At 39.3% G+C, this 24743-nt stretch overlaps 1 protein-coding gene across 1 annotated transcript in view; it reads left to right on the top strand.

Moving 5' to 3' along the window:
- The first annotated feature begins 1296 nt into the window (after window positions 1–1296).
- Window positions 1297–24743, top strand: part of CACNB2 (calcium channel, voltage-dependent, beta 2 subunit) — an 82144-nt gene continuing 58697 nt past the window's right edge. The window contains exons 1-2 of the mRNA XM_010152601.1: window positions 1297–1854; window positions 2695–2814. Coding sequence (XP_010150903.1) covers window positions 1786–1854; window positions 2695–2814 — 189 coding nt within the window. The 5' untranslated portion in view covers window positions 1297–1785. The remainder of the gene's footprint in view (window positions 1855–2694; window positions 2815–24743) is intronic.

The raw sequence follows: 24743 nt of genomic DNA, 5'->3' as shown, positions 1-24743 counted from the left end.
CAGTTGTGTCAACCATAATAGGATTTAAACTCTGCACTAAACTTATATCCACTTGTTGCTGCTCGTCTTTTGCCATTGTTTCCATCAGGGAGCTGTTTCAGAAGTTGTAGCAAAGGGAAATTTTTAAGAATAGCCAAATTTGGAAGGCTGTGAGGATGTTACATGACTTCTGGGTATTTTCCGAACAGATAAGTTTGAGTGTATTTTCTTTTGTTTTCTGTTCCTTTTGCTTTAGCTCCAATAGGCAGGGTACTTTTAGAAGATCACTATAACATAGCATATGTATTTGGACTCCTGTAAGCAAAATATCCCTCAGAGAGTAATTTTCTTTATGTCAGTTCAAAGACAGCTTATTAAACTATTTGCTGGAATTATTATGGGCTTCAGGAAAGAGAAAAAAAGGGAAATTTAAAATTTACTTTTATTTTAAATTTCCAGTTTAGAAGCAACTATTGCTTGCTCTAAGCATGGTTAGGTGGCTGACTCACTTGTGATGGGGCATTTCCATTGTTGCACAGACTCAAACCATGGCAGGATTTGGTCCTTCCTTGGACATGCTGACAGTACTACGACACGTGCATCACCACTGTTCTCAGCTATAATCTGTATTCTCTATTTTTCTTGTAACTGTGGATTTATCTCAAAGGGAGGCACTGCAGCCACCTAAAGTGATCATTTTCAACTAGGACTTTGCACGTCTGTCAGTGAATCCTAAATGCCCTAGATAATCATGCCTTGCTTAGCATGTTATTCCTGTTTCAGTTTATGAAAGGATAGAGTGACTCTGAAAAGCAGAATATAGGAATTCAATGTTATGTTTGGCTTTTGGCATATTAGGATCAAATATTTATGTGTTAAGTAGTACGTTGCAGTTATTCTTTGCTTCTTTCCTCTATTTATGTCAGAAAAATATTTTTTTTTCCTGCTGAAATATTTTTGGATTTACGTTTTTTGTGAGAGCTAGGAGTGGAGCTCAGTGCTTTGCAGTGGAGGGAAGGGCTGCGTGACAGACCCAAGCGTCCGAGGGAAACGTGGTTCGCAGCAGACACACATGACGGGAATGAGACGCTGTACCAGCTCCTCCAGTTTCACAGGGATCTTGCGTTTTCCAGCTGTTTACCCCTGAGATGTAAAATGGCAATTTGGCATAGGCTAACAACCCGGTGTGATGTGAGCATCTGCGTAAAAGGCTGCACATATGGAGCATGCCCAGTGATATGAACAGCCTGTTACCCCACCCCCAGCCAATCTAGGAAGAGATGAAATGAACTTTGCACTTGCAAATGTCACTGAATACATTTTGCACAGGATTTTAAAAGGTTCTCTTATAAGCACTATTTTTAACAGCCAAATCCGTCCCCCAAAACAGAAAGGGAAAAGCTCTAGGTATTTTTCTGTGATCGATCTCAGTTTCTGATCAATTGAAGCATCTCTCACATTTACCTGGAGACTGGCTTATTTTACCTTTTTATCATTCAGGCTGAGATTTTTTGGAGGTGGTGTGCATTTTTTGTGTGTGTGGGTTTTTTTTTTTTAATTTAGTTGGGTTTTTATATATATATTTTTTTTTTTACTGGCATGAGAAAATTTCAGAATTTCATTGCAGTAGAATACTTGGAAACAGTGAGGCTGCAAGCTTGAAAGGCAGAGGGAAGAGAAGGAAGGCTCTCAGAGCAGAGCATGGATAGGAAAGGAGCAGTGATTCTGCGGTGCTCAGCGTGCACATGTTTTATGAGATCAGTGCCGGGCGCTGCAGCTGCGGACAATAACTGAGCTGTCTGGCTAATGAAGGCCACCTGGATCAGGCTTCTGAAAAGAGCCAAAGGAGGACGTCTGAAGAACTCTGATATCTGTGTAAGCCCTACGTTTTTATTATCGGCGTGTATTATATACCTTGCAGAGAGGGAGGGGAAAAAGACGGTGAGGAGAGGACAGTTGTTTTCATTCTGATTGAATTAGAACTCAATTTTCTATGCAGGGAGATGCAGAGGGAAAGCAGAGCTGTCATTATTTATAGAGCTGTTCTGGCATTGTGGCTGCTTCCATTGTGGGGATACAGGGACATGTGTTGAGTCCAGACGGATTTTATTAGTTGGAAGTTGATTTGTGGTCATTTGCATGTTTTGCTGAGGGGCAGAGATGGATACGAGCCATTTGCAGTTCTGATGGGGAAAGTGTGTCAGGTAAAGAGGTTGCCCTAAAATAAAAATGGATAGCCAAGGTTAAATCTGCTAGCAGTGAGATTGTGTAATGGTAATTATTGATACTGAATTTGCATTTTGATTATGAAGAGTCTGTTTGCTTGCTAATAATGTCACTGTTCAGAGTTTTAATTTTTTTGGAGCCATCCTTGAAGCTGCTGTGTATCCTTCAGCGCTGCACTGCACCACTGCTGTAACTCTACAGAGCAACGAGCTCTGCTTGCTGAAAAGCAGACAAACAAGAGCACGGGGATAGTGCAGGAAATAAAACACTGGGACACACACCTGCACTTTTGGAAAGTCTCCAGAAGAAAATATTTACCTAGACATAATTTTTCTAAGTGACTTTCACTTTTGGGCAGTTACTCTCTTTTCAGGGATACAGAAGTAGGAGAAAAGGCAAGCTGTATAACCACTTCTTTTTTTTTTTAAAAAAAAAAAAAAAAAAACACCGAAAGAAACTTGAGACATTATTTTTCCTTTCCTTCTGCAGGGTTCGGCGGACTCCTACACCAGCCGTCCATCCGATTCAGATGTATCTCTGGAAGAAGACAGGGAAGCAGTGCGGAGAGAAGCAGAGCGACAGGCCCAGGCACAGCTGGAAAAAGCAAAGGTAAGGTGGTGTTTCATGTCACAGAATCATAAAATGTTCAGCTTTGAAGGACTGTCATCTCATCCATTACTGATGCAAATGTTTTTAATGTGTTAACATATGATATAAGACATCTTATAAAGGTTTTCCAGACAGCAGTAGAAAATTCACTTTTCAGGAAAGAATAGGTTTTCCATAAAAGGCACTTGATTGGCTTGTGTGTTTCAGAACAATCTTATTTAAATGTGTGCATTTCTTCTTTTACTGAGTGTACACGTTTATTGCAGTGTATAAGGTCAAAGCTTTGAGTTCTTACTGAAGATGTGTGTGGAAGTTTGCCTGTGCATCACTATGGAACTCCAAACTTACATTTCTAGGAATCAGCCCTCAAACATCCTATTCATCTTTCTTTAATGAAGGATCAGTCCCTTCAAGTCATATGTAAATAGGGAGAATCTGTTACAAAGGTCATCTTTTCGAAGAACTCACTGACTTTTTTTAGTTTGTGTGTTAAATGACCCTGCTCTAGAAGGGGTCTTATACTCTAGGAATCCCTAAGATTTCACTGTCTCTCTCCATGCTTCTGTCAAGACAGTGACAGTTTAGTAAGGAAATACTACATGAGTTTTAGGTTCTTGCTGTGTGTTTATATATTTTCCACGAGATGCATTTAGGACTGTGTGGGTTTTAGCAGTGAAAGGGTATATATGGGCTTGTTCTTTAATTTGTGCTGTATCTCTAAATACTATTGCACCTGTAAAAATCATGCTTATCTTACTTGTAATCATTCATTTATCACTTCATTACAGTTATTCTGTATTGTGTGCTGTCTGCCAGATTTCAGTGCATTACTGTTTTCCAAGGCCTGTTTTCCATTTTCATATCTATTTAAATACACTATTAAGATCCCTCCTCAGATCTACCTGCTCTGCATTTCTCTAACACTTTCTCTCTGACTCCCCTCCTCCATTTTGCCTTGTTTTTTATTTCACTATCTCCCTTCCATCCCCCATTCTGTTTTCCTTTTCCGCTGCCAGTTTTCCTTCTGCCCATTCACGCCACCTGTTTTACAAAGGTACTTCAGAAATTCAGGAGCCCGGGTCACTGAGCTATGCACCTAATCGTATGGCGAGGAGCAGCTCCATAAATAATACAGTACTATAATACACAAGCAGAGAGCATCAGGCCAGAAAACTTGAACAGGGAAGCCAAAGCTTTTTTTTTTTTTTTTTTTTAAATATAATTGTTGATGGATATTTAGTAAGAGCTTCTAAAGCAGCTTTTTAATGAGGTGCTGGAACTTACTGGGAGATCCTGAACATGTCTTTGAAGTCAAGTCCTGCTGTCCTGGGATCAGTATAGCAGAAACTCAGCAGAAGCAGCGTACTCCTTCCCTTCACCTTGTATCTTAGAGATGTTGCTGATCATAATCAGCAGGTTCAGTTTTATCAGGGTTGGTTTTTGCTTTTTAAGATTTCTTTGCTCCTAGGGAAGATGATAAAGGATACCCTGAAATTCAGGTGAAGGGTTGAATTTTATCAGTAGATGCACAGTCTTTATGAGTTGAAGTAATTCTATCTTGCAGACTAATCAGGGTAGCGGTACTGCACTTAGTACTAAACTGATGCATCTCTTAGCAATGAGTAAATCTATGTGAGTGTTGCTATGGGAATTTGGCTTACTGATGCTGGCTTGGATGCTTGGACAGGCCTTATGTAATATTCATGACCTCTAGCACAGCTGCCATTGTAGTTTGTGGAGAAACTGCTAGCAGAGCCTGACTTTTTAAAACTGTATTTCTATACATCAAAACAATGTTCTCACTCCAGCTGGCATGAGATACAGTCTCTAGGTCTGACACCATCTGAAACTGTAAGACAACTTGTGAACAGTCAAAGTAGCAAAGGCACTGCCAAAATCAACCTGCTATAACAATGGGTAATTCCAGCCATATAGAAAACACAAAATGAATTATTTAAATGACTTATGCTTTAAAATGTCTTAAAGCTGGAACTACGTTAACAGTTTTGTTTCTGGAGTCAAATGTTAAAAATTATTCCAGACTCTAATGTATGAAAATATTTTATGTAGAGGCTATAACAGTGTATTATTTAGTCTAGGGTAATGTTTAAATTAATAACGTTAAATAAAATATTATATGCATTTGGTGCTTATGTTTGAAATAAATGTTTAAAAAGACGTAAATTAAACCTAACCCAGTAGATGTAAAATATAACAGGGTGTGCTTCTCTGCCTCTATTGGTGGCTCAGTTCTTCTCCCTAAAACGCAGTAAAATTGATGGAGCGGTAAGTTCTGTTGGCGCTGCCGGCTCCAGTGTGCCCCCAGACCTGTTCCCCAGGCAGCAGGTTCTGCTGCCTGCCCTCCATGGCTGCCTCGCCTGCGCCCTGACGGGCTGTCAGGCAGAGCCAAGTGACGCAGCTGCTTTAACTTTGCGCCTTTTAACACTGTGAGTGGAAGTGTTGATCCTAAATAAAGTCATTACAATTGTATTTGTCACAGGAATTAGAAGAGGATGACATACATGAATAATGCAGCGGTGGAGGGAAAATGATAGTGAATTAAGGGTAGATAAAAAAGCTGTTGAACTATGTCACGCACTTAATGAAAACAGTTTAATGACATCCATTTTCCTTCCTTACAGCTAGGGAAAACACCTTAAGCTGAAGAGAAAAGTACAGTAATAAAGCACATGATGGCAAATTGTTAGGAGGATTTTAAGATTTTTAAATTTGGATTTTTATGGATCCTGAGTGTTTGTGTAGTGTGAAGCCAGAATATAATATGCTTCTCTGATATGTATCCAAACATGGGAAATAAAGGCAAAAAAAGCTTGTAAGAAAATACTCATTTTGGCCCCATTTCTCTACTTATTTTACACAAGCATTGCTTCTCTGGAAAATGGTTAAGCAGACTTTGCTGACTCACTTTGGCATGTGACTTACTGTAAGGAAGGTGGGGCCATGGGCGCATGTACGGAGCTGTCCAGGGACGGAAACTTAAGGGGCAGGTGATGGGGCTACCTGCAGGCTGGCAGCTATTCCCAGGGGAAACACATCTTCAGTTGAAGCTGTTAAGCTGAAAGTTGAGATAAATATGCTTGGTTAGAACAATTTAGCAATGCAAATGCAGAAAGGTTGGTTTTGGGGTTTTTTAACAGAAAAAAACCCACTTCAAGGCATTGAGGATTTCCTCAGTATCATCATCACAGTCCACAGCATGTGTCTGTGTCTGGATTAGAGGGCCTGGGTTGTGGCTGAGTAGGGCATGCTAACAATGCCCAAATCTAAGGGCTTGTACAGATATTTTACTGAACTCTGTATTTCTGTAAAAATATTTATTTTTTGACTTGTGAATGCTTTAGAACTGCAATGACACTAATTGCTTTTGGTGTTAATATTTGAGAAATTGTCATTTGTATAGAAAAAAGTTTTTTATTTTTGAAAAATAAGGATTCAAAATAAATGATAGTAAGTGAAGATATTTTTTTCTCCATTCCTTGCAAGTATTCAAATAATTATCCCTTCAAATCTTGCAGTGAGTGAGAGGGATGATATCAAATTAAAACTGTGATGTGCAAGTGTTAGACCTTTAAATTCATTTCTAAATAAGCTAAAGTTTATACGTAAGAAAGGGGGACGGTAATGATTTTTGGCTCTCTCCAATGCCAATAATATAAATTCAAATATTATGTTGATTTATTTTGCCTGAAGTGTATCATACATCATGAACTAGTTCTTGGGTGAAATGCAGTTACTCAGGTGGTCTGTAAACCTATTTCTTCTCCTCAGATTTTTAGATTTGCATGGTGGGTTTTTCTTTTTTTTCTCCCATGGCTCTAGAGCTCCTTGTGCAGACACAACTTTCAAATGAGATCTATAAAATTTTTTCAGCAGTTTTGAAAATAAAATATTTTTTTTCAGTTATGTCTAGTACTTTGGTTACTTAATGTGCCAGTTAATAATTCAGGTTCTGTTTCTCATTTGGGACTAAGGGTCAGCCCTATGTTCTTTTTCTTTTAAAGTTTGTTCTCAACATCCTTTGGTCTTGAAATTTCTAAATATCTGTGAAAGTCTGATATTGGTCCTCCAGAAGTCAATAATTATGTCCAAAGTAGGAAATCTCAGTTTCTCTCAGCTCTGCTTTGTTTGCACTCCACCTAATGCTCTACTGCTAGCATCTTTTGGGGAGTTTGTTAAAACTTGAAATGCTGTAGTGTAAAATGCTGTTTTAGTTATTTTAATGTTAAGACAGTGAGCCACTGCAATTTTCATACCAGACAGCTTTTTGCTGGCCCTTAGGCAGTAATATAAGCTGTTGTGTTTTGCTTTCTTGATGTGTGCTCTAGTAATGGCGATGGTGTGACTGTGAGTAATAGTGCAGTGTCTTAAGTGTAATGCATTGCCCCCATGCATGGGTGTGGAACCATAGTTTCGAAACGTGTCGCAGGCTGGGATAATGCCTACAGATACCTACAACGGTGAAGGCATGAGAAAGATTGTCAGATGTAACTATCCAGTGCAGTCTGCCAAGACTAGTTATTTAAGTATTTGTTCACTCTCAGACAGGTTTCACAGCCTCTGAATGACCCCATGCTGCTAGCAGGCAGCTGCAAAGCTAGTTGAGGTGTGTCTACTTAAGCAGCAGTCGCATTTTTGGCAGAAGTGCCCATCACCTTGATGTATGTCCTTATATTATGTCAGCTTGTTTCATCACGGAGACTGTTATCTCTCAACCACAATTGCCGTGGTGCTGAACAGCACCCAAAGCTATAGCGACACAGGGTAGTGCTTTGTGTTACCTGTTATGCACGGCAACGTTTCTTCTCATTTGCCCTTTTGTTTTAGAATACTTCCATTGCTAGCCGTACTGTCCATAGCTATAATTTAGATAGCTAATGTTGCGTGTCAGAGTTGCTGGGATTACATGGGAGCTGGCACAGTGGTCTAGCTGGAAATAAATGAGTTGTTGATCCAGAAGTACAGTTGCAAATCTGGTTGTTGCTTAGCTGCAGGCGAATTCAGTGTTGCTGGATTTGCTCTGATCAGGTTACAGACACTCTTTTTCTTTATTTTTTTCATTCATTGCTGGTCCTTTTTCTTAGGACTGTAACGTTGGAATGTAAAGCAGCTGCCTTTATACTACTGTCTGTGGCCTGTAGTTTTTCTTAGTTTCATGATCTATGTTGTCTTCAGTGTAAGTATATACACTTGTTCTACGCTAGTTCCTGCATTACATTTGTTATGTCCCTGAACAGTTTATCCATTCTCACCATTGGGCTGCATTGTTCGGAGGCTGGAATTGTTTCTTCCAGCAGGGTCTCATGCAGTCTGGAATCAAATGCTCCAGAAATAGTACCCTCTCTAATTAAAAAAACATCTGTCATCTCCCATTCATACTGTGATTACAGAGTGATTAAATCTGTTCCATAAGTATCTTTTCCTCTTCTGCTTCTTGGGTGTGAGTGGGAAAAAGAGTGGAGGGGTAATAACATAGCCTGAATTTAGATTCCTAATTGTAGATCCTAGAGTATCCTGATGTTCTTTAATCAGCAGAGATAAATTGTCTCTTAGGAATAGAGAGACAGTACTGAGAAAAATTCTTGAAGGCAAGCATAGCTCTTCTGTCTGCTCTCACCTGCTGCTTTCACATGCGCCTGCTCGCTTCCTTGACAAGATGTCTTTGCTCTGGCTGGTTTAAATTCCAACTTAAAGGGCAGTAATACAAATATAACCTTTTGTTGGTAAAACAAATCCAGTTCTTTATTAAAAGAGGTGTTGAAGAAATATTTTAACCAAAGTAAGTGTTGTAAGCCCGGTACGAACACCTTCATGCATCTTAAATCCTCATTTGGACTTTTTCCTCCTCTTCCTCCCTTGGGTCTCCGTGGCATACACGTGCTGTTAGCTGTCAGCCTCCTCGGTGTGGCTGGCACTGCAGAGGTCACAGCAGAGGTTGCCGTGATGAGCCTGTTGCTGGCCAGTTGAACGCGGTGGTAGGTGCATGGTACCTCCTACCTGTAGCTGCTGAGCCGAGCTGTAGATCTGCTCAGTCCAGCCCTTGTGCCTTTGGTGGCAGTGACTGGTGGGTCCAGGTGTTGGGCCAGATGCTGGCATGGGGGTCAGTGGAGGCTACGCACGGTTGTGTGAATCATATGAGAGGATGAGAGGCAGCTTTGGGGATGCCTCGAGTGCTTAGACGTGGCACTTGAGGACATGGTCTAGTGGGTATAGTATTGTTGGGTTGATGGTTCCACTAGGTGATCTTATAGGTCTTTTCCAACCTTAGTGATTCTGTCACCACTGGGGAGTGAGTATAGTTGATGGACCCTGGGAAAGGAGGAATTAAGATATGCAGGCTGCTCAGGCTGACACAAAGGTGAGCACTTTCCCTAGTGTCAGATATAGGTAGATGCTGCTGGTTGCTCTAAGCAATTTCCAGTGAAGACATGTATGACCTGGATCATTAACTTGAAGTTTATTTATAGAGTCTGATTGTCTTTTGCCAACATCTGAGATGCTGTGCTGTAACCCAGAACTTCACTTTTCTCAGCAGCTGGTTCAGCTATTTGAATGCTGTGGGTTTTTTAAGTGATTAACATATGTCTTTTTGCTTAAAAAAAGAATGCCATCTCAAAAATAGAAGGGAAAATAGGATTTCAGGGCACAGACCATTGTTAGAGGTAGCTAAAATGTTTTTAATCACCTTAGGGTAAAATGCTGAGCTTTTTGCATATTTAATACCTTTGGGGGGGATAGTTTACATGATTTTGTCTTTTCTACTCTAAATGATTGATCTATATTTCCTATTTCAATTCCAGGTTAATGTAGAATCTGTCTGGACATTTGGGGGGGTTACCTTTTTAAAAATCTTTTATTTTTCTACAGATAAATATGTACTTGTAGAATGTTTTCAAGGTGGACATTACTGATGCAAGTTTATACAAGCATGATTATTCTTGAGTTCAGTAAAATACAGGATTTTAAATGTCTGTGGATCTGGACCTGTGTTTATATCTGTGTGTGCTTATACATATATGTATGCATTATATATATCCATGCACACACACATGTGTATGTATAGTTATACATTTGTATACATTTGTCTGTGTGTGTAGATACCTAGCACTGGTGACTTGAACTGGCTATTTATGTTCCTCAGCTGGTGACTTCCCATTGCAAGGTGTTTAGCTTGTATGCAGGGGACCTGTTGTACCAAATGATTAACTTGTGAGGAAATAGAAGGATTTTATCAGAGAACAAAGTTATTCTGTGATCAGACTTTTTGGAAGCAGGAGTGAGTAAGGAATTCAGTGCAGCCAACAGTGGCTCACCTCACAGAGGTGCCCCAGCCAACATTGATACATATGATGTGGTTCAGTGGCTTGGAGAAAGGACAGTTTGGACAACAAAAGCATTATACTTCCTGCTGTTGTACTGAGGTGGCTGTTTTCCAACCAGTTCAGGAACTAACCTGATTTTTGTTGGAGCAGACACCTGGCTGGTGTGTGTTATTAAGGCAGGAAGGTACTTGTCATCTGCAAGAAAACCAAAAACAAACTCCCAGACACAGTTCTTGAGTCTTTGGCAAAGATCTGAATCCTCTTCCTCCTTACTAACCCACTATCCCAAAAAAACAGGCAGGAAGGAGAAACAAAAAACCAGGTACCTGTATGTAGCTTCGGTTTATACTTAATCAGAAAAAAAGAATGGAAAAAGCTTCAATTTTTTTTTTTTAATTATTGCAACTTTTTTTATCACATTACACACACGATTCAAATGAGTTCTAACTATAGGTAGCAGTAGAGTGCTTTGGTGCAACATTGGACTGATGTTAGATGCTAATTCAAGAGTGTTTCCTTTGAAAAATTTAACATTGGTTACATAAACTTGTCACTGGTTGTATAAAACTTTAGAAAAATCAGTAGGAGGCCAAAGAAAACCTGTGATACTGGGGAGGAAGATACTCTCTGTTCCCAGGTTAGGAACATTTTAAATGCAAAACAGCGTGAACTATGAACAGTGTCTGAATTCTGCATAACTCATAGTATGAGAGAAATTAATTGGAGATTCAGACAGGCCCTCACTGTTGTTTTTCTGCCATCTTTCATCTGTGTTCTGTGTAAAGCCAGTGCACACCATAGAGCAAAAAACATAGCATGAACTTCCCCCAGCATTCACTTGTGAAGCCTACAGGAACCTCTGAACAGCCCCTCTGCACATTTAATCTCCAACCCTGTATTGACATTTTCCTCCAGCGTTTCAGTCACCTGGTCCAAATACAGTATGATATGGAATATTCGATGCATTAAACCTCTATTTTATACCGTTAAAATAAATCCTGAAGTGTATACGCTGAGATACATTTTGAGCTGCAACAAAATATCGGAGAGTAAATAGTCATTTATCCTTTGTGGAAGGGTAGGTAACCATTTACTTTTCCCTTTACAACTACCTGTTTTTACTTTTACTTTTAATTGAACAAGTTCAGCTCTAATAGCAAGGAAGCAAATAATCAAATACTTCTAGTGGATCTGATAAGAAGTCTTAATGTGTATTAAGTTTTAGGTGACATGCTTTAGCCAAGATACTACCCACTGAAATAGGACTTGCTGCATTTATTTTTCTTAAAAAAAACCTCCTCCTTCTTTGCTAAATAGATAAATATGGTATTTTCATGTAGGGTTTTTTTTTACTTAAATCCAAGTTTATTGATAGCAACACGCATGCAAATGCTACCTAATATTTGCCAAGGGATACAATATCGAGAGATACAACCATATAGACAATTCAGATGCTACAGACACTGCTGGAGAGAATACAAGGCTTTATCCCATATTCTTTTTCTTCACTATGTCCAGCTTTACTTTACTGAGTCTCCTTCTTTCCCATATTGGGTAATTTTAGCATACTGTAATTGTTATATTACTTTTTTTTTTTTTAATTCTTTTGGTTACCTTCAACAAGTGGCCTTAAAATGTGAACTTCTCATTTGCTTATTCTTAGAAGTAAGACTCCCTTCTTACATCTTTTCTTGATGTTAGAATGTTTAGGGAAATAAAATTTTCCCAACTTTCTAACACATAAAATGATCTTTCCTTGCTAACAGCTTAACCCATTTATGCTTATGAGTGTAAATTGTTTTTCTTGTTTTTTCTTGGAAAATTATGGTAGCACATTGATGAGAAAATAAAACATTTAAGATAAATATATGACTAGAATGCTTACCAACAAGACTGTGCTCTAAGCTCATTTTGGGAATCTTACTAGGTAGATACCTGTTTTCAAAGTGATTTACTGTTTATTATATCTGGAATCCAAACTCCAGTTTTCAGTATTTTGAACAGATCTGCATTTGACAGGTCTGGAAAGCAGGGATGCAGCCTGCGTTTTTAGTTTTTATTGTGCAAATATACTTGCGTTATTCATCTGCAAGCGATCCTTTTTCAGTGACTGAAGGAAAAGTGAAGGGGAAAATATCTTGAAAGGGAAGAGGAAGGATCAAACTGCATCTGCTTTGATTATTTTGACTGGAGATGTCAGAATGTTGAAGTGAGAGAAGAGATGCGCCTGCTGCTTTTTGACTCCATCCATTCTGCCAGTTATTTGAAAACAAAGTTTTAAAAACTTGCTGGGTTCTAATATTTCACTTGTAGTAATATAGACAAACACAAGGCACTTGGGTTTACTCTAAGTCCTGATCACTTCTGGCTGTCATGAGAGAAACACTCCCTGACTGAAATAAAAATGAGGTGAAACGCTGAGTACCTGCCATCTTGCGAGTCAGCTGTGCACGTCGCTTTTAATAATCAGTGGTAATAAATGGCAATAATTGGAAAGGCAAATGTATTTTTGACTTTAGAAGCAGTCAAATTACAGCTGAAAGCACCCTTCCCAGAGGAGTTGTAAGGGAACTTACTACATTTATCCCAGCTCTTTCATAATTTTGACCCTCTATTCCCTTTTTGCAATGAGGCAAGTGACTCGTCCACAAAGTACAAATTTCCTTGTCTTCTCCCCTGGTAATTCCTGATAGTTTAATCGGTTGAGACGTAACACAGAGCTACCACAGAAGTGCTCTTCTGTATCGCTTACTATTTTCTGCCTTCCTAGTAGCCTCTGCATGCTCCGTGAACCTGGACTGGTGGGGCTGAGTGTGGCCCTGCCTTCTCTTGCTGCCTCTTCTGGCACTGGAGCTGTCTGCTGCAGACACAGGGATGGGACTTTAGGTTCTCTGTCAGGAAGGTGAGGAAGAGGAGTGTTTCCGGTGCCTGTCCCAGCTCTGCCAACAGTGACCTGGGGACCCAGATAACTCCAGGAGCTTGTGACAAGGCAGATGGGTGCTTCTGTTTGTGAGGGAAAGGTGAGGACAAGGCTGTCGAGCTGTGCTGGTGTAGGTGTGCTATGCATGTGTGGACTCAAATACACTTGAAACACTTGTTCCTCAGAAAGGGGAAGGTTCCTTAGTTCTACTTTTAAACTCTTCTCAGCATAAAATCACCAGGTTAAATCACCTAGCATAGAACTGTAGCCTTGCTGTTTGCCTTCAAGAGCAAGAGCTTATCTTGGCATTAGGCTGAGCGCTGGGTAAAATCGCCAAGGAAAGCTCTCAAACCAAGAGTTTCTCCTGAAAGCCTGTGATTGAGGTAACTGGCCTGAGGATGAAGGGAGGTTAGGCAAGGGTAAATGGGGCAAAATAGTTTTGGAAAGGAAAGACATAATGTGGATTGATTGACACAGCTTTGTTCTGTGATTCCGCTTGAAGCAAATCTGGTGGGAAGGAGTAGACGGGGAGTTGAACATTGACAAAATCTTGAGCAGATTTGAATGACGACTTTTACCTTGCATTTCTGACTCGACAGTCTTTCTCTTGCACCTTTTTATTGTGATGCATCTCCGTGGCAACGTAGTTTCATGGCAGTGGTTTTGTCTCCAAAACATTAGTTTAAAGTTTCCATCCGCGGCTGCTCAGTTCATTTGTTTTGGTAGGGTTATTTCTACGCCAGGACAGTTAACCACAGTGAGCATAGGCAGCAGTGTGCCATGGCATAGGGGTGTGGATGGAGACTGACTGCTCCGTACCATAGGACTGGAAAAGTAGGTGTACCCTTTTCCAATGAGAAATCCATCTTCTCCTGCCTGGGGTAGGACCTTGCACTTAACCTACCGTGGATCCTAGTTTCTGATACAGCAGCACGTGCTGTCTGTTGTTCTTCAGAAACACGTGAATTTGATTGCTCTTCAGGCCTTCCCTTCAGAAGCTGTCTGATGTGAACAGGGACACATCTTGTTACTTAATCCCAGGAAAAGGAGCAAGACATAGAAGGGTCTAAAACAATGTGTCTGCTTTATCTGCTTTCACTGTCATGACTTGAGATCTCGAAAATGGCATATTTCAATATTTCTTCCTGAATTCCCCTGGCGAATCCAGGCTAGAAATTTTGCCTAGTGCAGTCTAGTGGGTATTTGTGTTCCCACTGTCAGAAATAAGCCTCCATTTTCTCTTTGAACTTCAGTGTGTGTTGCAGCAGTTTTGTTCTCTTCATGAGCAACATGCCATTACAGCAGGACTGTTGCACACTCAGACAGGAGCAAAGACAAGCATAATTCAGCCCCTGGAACATACAGTATCAATACTATCCTGTATGCATTTTCCAGGTCATCACAAAGACGTTTTTCGATACCTTTTTATGTGTTTTACTCATCACTGGGTTCTTGAAAGTATGATAATTAGTTCTAGGTGCTGGGAATGTCTGTCCTTGTACATGACTTCCCATGGATTCTCCCTGTGTGTTTTAATCCTGATTTGAAGCTCTCACCACAGTGGTCTTCTGTCAGAAAAAAACCCGCTACATGTAATAAACCATGCCTACTAAAGCAAACTCCTTTATTAGAGCCTGGAAGTGCTGAGATGAAAGGCTACTAAATATGCCATAACTGTATCTTATTCTCAAGTGTCTTTAAGAAACTAAAATTCATCATTTGTGTATAGTAGAAATTGTATTAATTGTGGGCACAGAGACACTTCTTTTTGAAAAGCAATTAAAAATTAATGCCTTACTGATATTGTCAAGTTTCTTCCTCATGTATGCAAAAACAAAGTAACTTGAAGTCTTACATTCTTTTCTTTGAGATGTTGCAAAAAACATATAGGGTAATGGGTTTAAACTGGAAGTGGGTAGACTTCGATTGGATGTTAGGAAAAAATTCTTCCCAGAGAGGGTGGTGAAGCACAGAAACAGGTTGCCCAGGGAAGTTGTGGATGCCCCATCCCTGGCTGTCTTCAAAGCCAGGCTGGATGTGGCTTTGAGTAACCTGGTCTAGTGGAAGGGGTCCCTGCCCATGGCAGGGGGGGTGGAACTAGATGGTCTTTAAGGTCCCTTCCAACCCAAACCATTCTATGATTCTATGATATAGTTGTTTTGTGAGATAGTTCATTTAGGTGCTCAAATAGAGTGTTCATTGGCAGTATTGCTATGATACTGTATATTTAGATTCTGTTTATCCATATAGTCATAGCATCAAGCTGTAGACATTATTAAAAAATACTATGACAGTTCTTTTTGAAATTTCTGAAAAAGGAGTCTGGATTTTTGTTGATAAGCTAATTGCTTTTGAGAAATTTCTATAAACCGCAGCTAACTCAAGTAGCTCCATGTCAAATCCCACAAACAATTTTTTCCTCTGTTGAAATTAATGGTTTGGTTTGAATATTTTAAGCAGAAGTGAAAGAAATCAAGTGCCAAAGTACACACAGGATTTATGTGACATTAATGCAGCTGAAGAAAAGTTTGTGTACTGATCCCTTTTCCAATTCAGAGCTAGGAAATATCTGAGCATTTATGAGAAATATGGGAGACCTAGGTTGGACACCATTTCTCTTGACTTATAACAAAGTATATAATATATAATGAATTTGTTCCTCTTGTGGCAGAGTTTTTGGTTTTGTTGGGTTTGATTGTGGGTGTGGGTTGGTTTTTGTTTTTTTTTTTGTTCTCCCCCCCCCCCCCCCCCCAGTCTTCTTATGAAGCCATTCTGCTTGGTTGAAATAGAACATTACCTATAGAATATTTTGGCAGAAAACCCAGTTGTCTACTTCAAATGTCCTGACCTTTTTTTCCTTCTTTGACTTACAAATTTTCTAAAAGCTGAAATTTTAGGTGGAGATAAAAGGGGAAGGAGATCTTACCAGACTACTGAAATAAGATGCTCTTTTTTCAGTGGAACAACTTTTGATGGAATAACTTTAAATGCAAAACGAAGAAAACATAACATCTTGGGGCAGTTCAGAACATACTGTTTGAATTTAACTAGTAAATTAAGAAGCTACTCAAGGTCCAAGACCCCCAAACTTACCTTGTTCAAAGAATATAAACTTAATTAAGCAGTGTGGCCACACATATTCATATAAAGAGAGTCAAAATATAGTTTTTATAGAATTTTGACACTTACTGCAGAATTCTGAACCTTAAAAATGTATATTTCTACTTTTCCTTATTGTAGAAGATTTTTGCTCAAATAAAGAGGCTTTAAGGTACAGTAAAAAGAAGAGAAACTGCTGAAGACCCAGCAAATGAAGTGCAAGATTTCTTTCAGCAAGCATTGAGAGGCTGCTGTATGTTGCGTTAACTGTATTAAGGACTGAAACAGCTTTAGCGAATGCTGGGCCCTGTGTGAAATCAGTATCAAGTATGCACAGGAGGGAAACCTTTTGCAGAGGTGGGCAATGCACATATTCTTGCATTAACACTGTCAAATTTAGCATCGAGTTGGCTAACACCCCAAGAAATTCCACGTGTGGAGGGTAAGGCTTCTCTGATTATCTGTAAAGTGCCAAATGATGGGTACTAAGCACTGTATTATGGCAGTAAAGATCTCTGGTACAATGCATCGATCACTCTATCATGTTACAGAGGCTGCTGGGTGTGGGGGTCAGCATTGTTTCAGGGTGCCACAGAGCTCCGTTGGAGCTCAGACTGTTTCTGCACTTCAGCTATTTCACAGCCGTTTGAGTATCAGCTGTCTCCAGTCAAACTGAAATGTGTACTCATTTTGGGTGACCCTCATAAAAAACAGAGGATAATAAAAATAGAAAACTAAGATAAAATAAGTATAGTAAACCAGCCACTGCCTCTTTCACATCTCTTGCACAAAATGCACTTGTAATGGAAGGCATTAACACTTGTGCCTTGCTGATCCTTCACCAATGTTTTCTTTACGTTTGCTTTGCTTGAGTTTTTCAGAGCGAGTACACTTGTTTGTATGAATGTAGGTTCATGTATATCGTACAGTAGCTTTTGTTGAGTTGTATCTGTGGTGTCTTCCAATGTCAAATTCTTGTTGATGTTGTCTGTAGGTGTTCCAAATACTTGTGGCTCACTGCACGTTGTCTGAGGCATTCTGTGTTTATAGAACGTCATGTCATTTCGGAAGGGGACAGAGGGCATAAAACCCCACAAATCTTCACTGAACGTTCTGCAGACGTTTCTGATCTTTTTCTTGCCTTTTGTTGACTGCTGAGTCCCAACACGTGCTTCCTCAGGGTCTCCCCACCAGGGATGACCAACAGAAGCTTTAACACCAGATTCTCCTCAAGTCTGCTTTTAGAGGTGCAAAGGGTTTAAATCGCTTTCAGTCCCCGACCAGCAGCTCAAAGATTTGCCAACCTTGTTGATAGCCAACCCAGACTGCCATGCAAAAAGCCAGCTATGGCCAGCGGATGGTGCTTAGCTGAGCACTGACACTGTCTTGCTTCCAGCCAGCTGCTTTGACGCCTGGTTTCAGTCCAGTTAGAGGGAGAATTATTTCAATCAACTTCATTACAAATCAAATTTAATAGGGCTATTTAGTGACACATTGATCATGTTTAAATTATTATTTCATCTGAGTCAAATTCAGAGAAACCGAAGAAAAGTACACATTAGTGTCATTCTAGGACTTATATATGACAGATTTTTCTTTGTTTTTAAATGGCTCCTAAATCACTCCTACTTTCCCTGAAGTTGTGAGGTGGCAGGCTGCATATGCAGAAAGCCAGTTTTGAGTGATGTATTTTGTTTATTGTTGAATGTTTAAATTGTAATATGAATTCTGTATTCAAGTCTGGCTTAGTCGTTATATTTAGCCTAGTTAAGTAGAAGTTAGCAGATAGGCTTTTGCAGTTTTTTAGAATTACTCTGATCAGTTTAGAATGTGTATCAAAACAGGCACTTATTGCATGTATAATGTATGTATGCAAATAATAGATACAGGTAAAGAAATGAGCTTGCACTGACTGTGAAAGAAGTCTGTTTGTTTGTTAGTAGGCTGCAGTGAATTTCTACAATTAAATAGTGAAATTCTTTCACTTCAAGTCAAAATGCAGTCCATGAAGCAAAGTTCTTTTATCCCACAATTACTTAAAGAAGGGGTGAAATCAACAACCAAATAAAATGTACATTTGAAAAAGAAACATATTGTGTTTAAACTTGTTCGTAGCAGAATTAATTCACAGTTATTTTAGTTTTTCATTGGACTGCACTAATGAGCTAATGCAGTGAACGCTACGCAATATTTTTCTGTAGATGGGTGCTGTGGTCCAGCCCTGTCGCTGGAAAAGCTTTTATGGGACTGCATGGTAGAATAAAACTGTGAACTGTAAGAGTTAAATGTAACCTAATGAGAAAAAAATAGATACAAGCATTATCAGTTTTGTGATCCTGTTCACCACATTGCCATCCAAACTGTCGTTTGGGACCACGAGAGATCCTGTACAGGAATGAGAAGATATAATTTGGGGGTCATGGGAAAAGAGCATTTAATTTTGGTGAGGATGTTGGCTGAAAATTTAGGATAGGTAGTTGGTGATGACTTTGGTGATACTGCTTGCAATGTAAGTTAAGTGCTAAAGTACTGAAGCCCCAAAACCGTGAAAGCCCTATAGTGCTGGTTTTTGGCACCTCTTTCTTGTCATGTGTCATCTATTTCAAATATTGTTGATAGTGTGTCCAAAGTCAGCTGTGGATGTTTCTCAGGAAGTTGGTAGCTTCTTCAAGGTTTAGAGGCTGTTAATAGATTTCTGCTGTTGCTTTTGGTTGGTTGGTTTCCTCCCACCCCCCCCAGTTAATTGACTTTTTAAATTATCTTCCAATGTGTCAGACATTCTTCCTTTGCTTGAAGATGACCGCTGGTACACAGCGTGGCAGTACTATTGCTATTGCTGCTTGATTCTTTCTTTGCTTGCTTTCTTAGTTAAAGTCAAAACACTTCTTCCTGTCAAGTTTGTGCCTTACGATAACAAAGACTGCGAGTTGTGTGCAATATTGAGAAATGCAGTAGTCTACAAGTCTGTTAAATGGAAAAGGACATCTCTGTAGTTGATAGCTTTTAAATGACAATGTTCTTTTGATATGGTGAAAAATCGTAAGTAAGTTTAAATTTCAAATATTTTGAAGTGCAATTTATCATTGCAAGTAATGCCACCTCAGCCATCTGTTGCATTTGCTTTCCTATTAGTGAGTTTCCCTCTACGTGCTTCCTTTGCTTATATATATATATATGTATTTAAATGAATAATACTGTCTTTCTGTAGAAAAGTAGGTGTAGTGTTTGCAAATCTGGTGGAATGGGAAGTATTAAGCTGTTGATCCCTTTCAACATGACTAAATAACAGTACAAAACATATTTAATGTTTTCATGTGTGATTTATGGTTGCATCTCTGAGCTTTTAAAGGCACTGCCTTCCTTCACTCTGACCAGCAAACATGTTCTATAAGTTCATATAGTAGTCGGCCCTAGCTAGCAAATCAGGAACACTGAAAGGACTACTTGCTGTGCTGAGGTAGAGAATTTGCAATTATTAAAATCAGAGTCCCTCCAAAATTATAGCCTTCAGTATTATCCATGGAAAGGATAAAGACAGACAATACTTGTCTCTTGAATTCTGGAAGTGGCTCTATCTTTATTCTTCTGCTTAAGAACATTTTGTACTTTCAAGAGCTAAAAAAAAGCTTTTGGCTATGTAAAACTGAACAACATTTCACCCAAAAGACTTCTCTTATTCTTTTCCTTTCTAGATGTGTGTGCATGCACAAGACCAAAAAAAAAAAAATCCAACTGAAAATCTGATTTATAGTACTGAACAGGCAGAATTTGTTACAAGCTTTGCCTTATTTTTATGATGTTGCTTGCTTCGAAGTTTCAGGAGACTGAGAAGTTTAACTGCAATGTCATACATGCTTGGAAAAACAGTATTTCAAATTTCATTGTTTTCTTTTATAAAAAGTTTGCAAGTACAGCTTAAGAGACATGTAAAGGATTCAGTTTGTTCCTGGTTTATTTGCTTTACCTTTGGTTTTAGTCCTTTGCTCTAAAAAGTAAAGCTTTTCCTGATTAGCCCAGGTTTCTACAAAAAACATTTTTTCTGTACAACAGAGAAAAGTAAGTATAACACCAGTGAACATTGGCTTTGGTTTATTTATTAGTTGTAGTAAGAAAAAATGAATGCATTTGTGAGTCTTGAATCTTGAAGAGCAGAATGAAGATATGAGAAATATGATACTAGAAGGGTTTTGCTGGATGCTTCTTGGACAGGTTCAAAGCAAAGAATTTGAGTGATGTTGAAAAGAACAATGATTTAATTCCATCCATTTGTCGAGCTGAGTTTAACTAACAACATTTTTTGAGGAGGCAAAGACCTTTGAGCTTTCTTTATTCTTCTATGTAGAAAAAATGAGCCAAATTTTTATTTTTACTTATGAACACTGATGTTTCGTTTGTAGGGATTGATGTTTTGGGGAGAGGTTGGTTGAATTATTACCGAGTTTGGTAATTATTACCAAATAATTATTACCTCATGAGGCCATTATGGACAAAAGGAAGCAGTTTATATGGAAAGCCAAGATTTTACTGTTAATCAAAGAACTATAGCTATTCAAATTTAAATAGTTTAAAATCATATGCAGTTAAAAGGCTATATACACAAACCTTCTAATATTCTAATACCCTTTTCTTTTTTCCCCACTGCACCTCAGGGTCCTAAGGTCTGTGGCAGCTGTTGGGCTTAGGGTGAGGGTGCAGTGAGTCATCAGCATCTTTTACTGGGAAGAGCCCTATTCTGATACTGGTGGTTTCTTCCTCCTCTCTGTTGAGTCCATCTTGGGTTGTTCTTATCTCTTTGCTAGCGTGTTTTGTGGCTTGCACTTCCTATCATAGAATCATTTAGGTTGGAACAGGCCTTTAAGATCATTAAGTCAAACCATTAACCTAGCATTGCCAAGTCCACCACTAAGCCATGTCCTTAAGTGCCACATCTACGAGTCTTTTAAATCCCTCCGGGGATGGTGACCCCACCCCCTGCCTGGGCAGCCTGTTCCAATCCTTGACAACCCTTTTGGTGAAGAAGAAACTTTTCCGCATATCCACTCTAAGCCTTCCCTGGCACAACTTGAGCCTGTTTCCTCATGTCCTATAATTTGTTACCTGACAGAAGAGACCAATACCCACGTCTCTGCAGCCTCCCTTCAGGTAGTTTTAGAGAGCTACAAGGTCTTGCCTGAGCCTCCTCTTCCCTAGGCTGAACACCCCCAGCTCCCTCAGCTGCTCCTCACAGGACTTGTGCTCCAGACTCTTCCCCAGCTCTGTTGCCCTTCCCTGGACACACTCCAACACCTCAGTGTCTGTCTTGTAGTGAGAGGCTCAAAACTGAACACAGGATTTCAGGTGCAGCCTCAGCAGAGTACCTGTACCAGAGTATAGGGGGACAATCCCTTCCTTAGTCCTGCTGGCCACACTGTTCCTGATACAAGCCAGGATGCCATTGGCCTTCTTGGCCATGTAGGCACACTGCTGACTCTTATTCAGCTGGCTGGTGACCAGCATCCCCAGATCCTTTTCTGATGGGCGTCTTTCCAGTCACTTGTCCCCAGGCCTGTAGTGTTGCATGGGGTTATTGTCACCCAAGTGCAGGACCTGGCACTTGGCCTTGTTGTGCTTCATACAACTGACCTTGGGCCATCGATCCAGCCAGTCAAGATCCCTCTAGTAGATCAATAGTCCCACCCAACTTGGTGTCATCTGCAAACTTGGTGAGGGTGCACTCGATCCCCTCGTCCAGAGCAGTGATAAAGGTACTAAACAGAACTGGCCCCACTGTGGAGCCCTGGGTAACACCACTGTGACCAGCTGCCAACTGGATTTGACTGCATTCACCATAACTCCCTGGGCCTAGCCATGCAGCCAGTTTTTTGTCCAGCAAAGAGTTCACCTGTCCAAGCCAGGAACCTTGGGCCTCCAGGGTCGTTCAGGGCTGCTGCCTTCACCCCATCCCTGTCCTCTTCTGTGCTGCATTTTATTGTGGGTTCACAGACAGTCCACTCTTCATAGTTTAATTATTTGTTATTACTGTGTGTTTGTTGAAAATACATATTTAATAGGTGTAACACAACACAGTTGTACAAAGCTAAGCAAAAAGTAAAACAAACTGTGTAGCAGTTATCTGGACAACAGATAATTTCATTTAGGAGCTACCAGGCAGGGCAAGACAAGAGCCTCAGGCCTGTGGTATTAATTTTACAATAAGCCTGTGGCCTGCAACAAGAAACAGCAGCATTGTATTTCTTTGTCTCCAAAGCTTGTAGGGGGTTGGTATTTATATACTCCTTCACTTGCCAGATAGCATTTCTCCAAGGTCTGAGGGGCTGGGCAGAGTTTTATCCGGTTAGTCCTGACAGAGTTAGCTGGAGCAGGGAGAGCGGATGTCACAAGTGCCGTTTGAGATCGAGGAAGGATAAAACCCCAAAGAACTTCAAAAAAGCAAAATTTAGGAGATCTAAAAAGCATGTTTGTGATGAAGTGGCAGTGAAGGGAAGAAAATAAATGGGGAAAAAAGATCAGAGAAGTAAATGCAGTTTCCCCAGTTGCAGACCTCAAGAAGTCACAAGTTGAACACTAAAAACACTGTCATTGATTAAGTTTGCTCCCAAGATTCTGAGCCTAGGTTTGGGAAATATTTTTCAAGCCTTCTTTTCACCATTGTAAGGACTAGAATATTAGCCTTATTTTTAAAATTTTTGTACTTTATAATGAAAACTGAGTTTCTAGCTAAAGCATAAAATGTTAAGACCATGAACTTTAAGAATAAGGATTAAATAGTCGAAGATTTAAAAATATTAACACTACTCTCGAAGCAATTAGTGGACGGGGGGGGGGAGATGAGAAATGTGAATGTTCCTTCTCATTTCACCCTTGAAAAACTGTCTCCTACTGCATGTGACCATCTGTACATCTCTTCTGTGTTTTAAAGTTTCTTACCTGAATAACTTCAGCAGGTAGTTTAGATATCCCAGCACATTACTGACTTCATAAGTTCAAGACTTCTCAGAATTAATGGAGACGGTGAAGATAATAGGTGAAATGTTAAGTGATCAGTGACATTTAGAAAGATGATAATATCTATTTCCTTTTTGTGACAAAGGCTGTAGATAGCATCTAATTTATTTTTTCTTTCTAAAGTGAGTTTGTATCTCTGAAAACATTCTAGAAAGCTTATTTAAAAGGTACAAAAGCCTGGAAAGGAGAGTAATTTATAACAAAGGAAAACAGTTTTGTTGTAAGCAGCTTTAAACCTGTCTAGTAACTGCACAGCCAGATTTGTGTGCACAGCCTTACAGAAAGGCCATACAGCATCTAGATTTAGTCACACTTCTATATTTCTATATTTAATGAATAGCTATTATAGAAATACTCCTCTTAAATTAAGACCAGTGTCACATGAGGATTATCTCAGAGGACTGTATCTCTTATGGTTATGACCTAAATTATCTATATTTAGAGCACATTGCAGATCTTAATACTTGTATCTTCACAGTTTCTGCTGTGAACTTCAAGGCTTAGTCAATCACAAATGCATGCAAGTACCAGTATAAGCTTCTTTATTGTGGCCTTTTAGACCTGTGCAACGTTTTTCCATGGTAAAATGTTCACGTTCTTTAAGCTGGTAACACATCAGAGGGAGAATTAAAAAAAAAAAATACTGTTTGTCATAGTCTTGGTCTATGCCTGCTCACTAATTATCCTTATTTTGTATTATTCTGGAAAGAATTTGGTATGTTAGTATTTTTGTATTTTTAAAGTAGAGACTTACCTTTTCCTCCTTGAAAGATGTATTATTCAGGATTCTGTCTCTCCAACTTCCCCTTTGAGTCTTGTTTTCGATGTGATGTTCTTTGCACTTGAAGTTATATATGTGATTTCTTAATTACCCTTTGTGATGCTTGGCCATTTTCGGTCCAGGACTAATGTCAAATGAAAGGTAATTTATGATTATTGCATTAAAGTAATGGCTTTCATAATTAATATGTTTTGGCATATTAGTTGCAAAGGTTACTAATGGAAATAGTAACATTAAATGGAGGACAGTAACCCTGCTAAATTGGAATTGATTATTTAGTCATATACTTGGATAGCTAATTGAAAATCAAGAATGTTGTATAAAATACAAGATAGTTACTGGTGAATTAATGCAATGAAAATAGACACTGTTATGTTTTGAGGACTCTCATTTGATTACCACACTTTTTATAAAACACATTTTTATTTTAAATTAACAATAGATATGATTTCAAAGCAGCTGGTTTATTACACTTTGAAAACACCCAGTTAGTTACTTCTGTTCTTTTGTCATGATAGCATCACAGAGGTTACTTTACCATTGATTTTTATGCAATCTTTATGAATTGGATTTCCAGTTGTCCAGTTGAACTTTCTGATGGATATAGAAGTTGTCTGCCAGGATGTGTCATAGACAAAATTGAAAAATAGAGCATCTGATTCTTTATGGGTTTGGGTGAAACTACTTAAAAGTTAATATTTTGTTGTTTGTTTGGGTTTGTGGTGGGGTTTTTTTGTTTGTTGGGTTTGGTGGGGTTTTTTTGTTTGGGTTTTTTTTTTGTTTG

The sequence above is a fragment of the Eurypyga helias genome, unplaced genomic scaffold (genome assembly GCF_000690775.1).
Source record: "Eurypyga helias isolate BGI_N326 unplaced genomic scaffold, ASM69077v1 scaffold6235, whole genome shotgun sequence".
In the NCBI taxonomy this organism is placed as follows: domain Eukaryota; kingdom Metazoa; phylum Chordata; class Aves; order Eurypygiformes; family Eurypygidae; genus Eurypyga; species Eurypyga helias.
The sequence above is the reverse complement of the archived record's forward strand: the minus strand, read 5'-3'. Positions and strand labels throughout refer to the sequence as shown.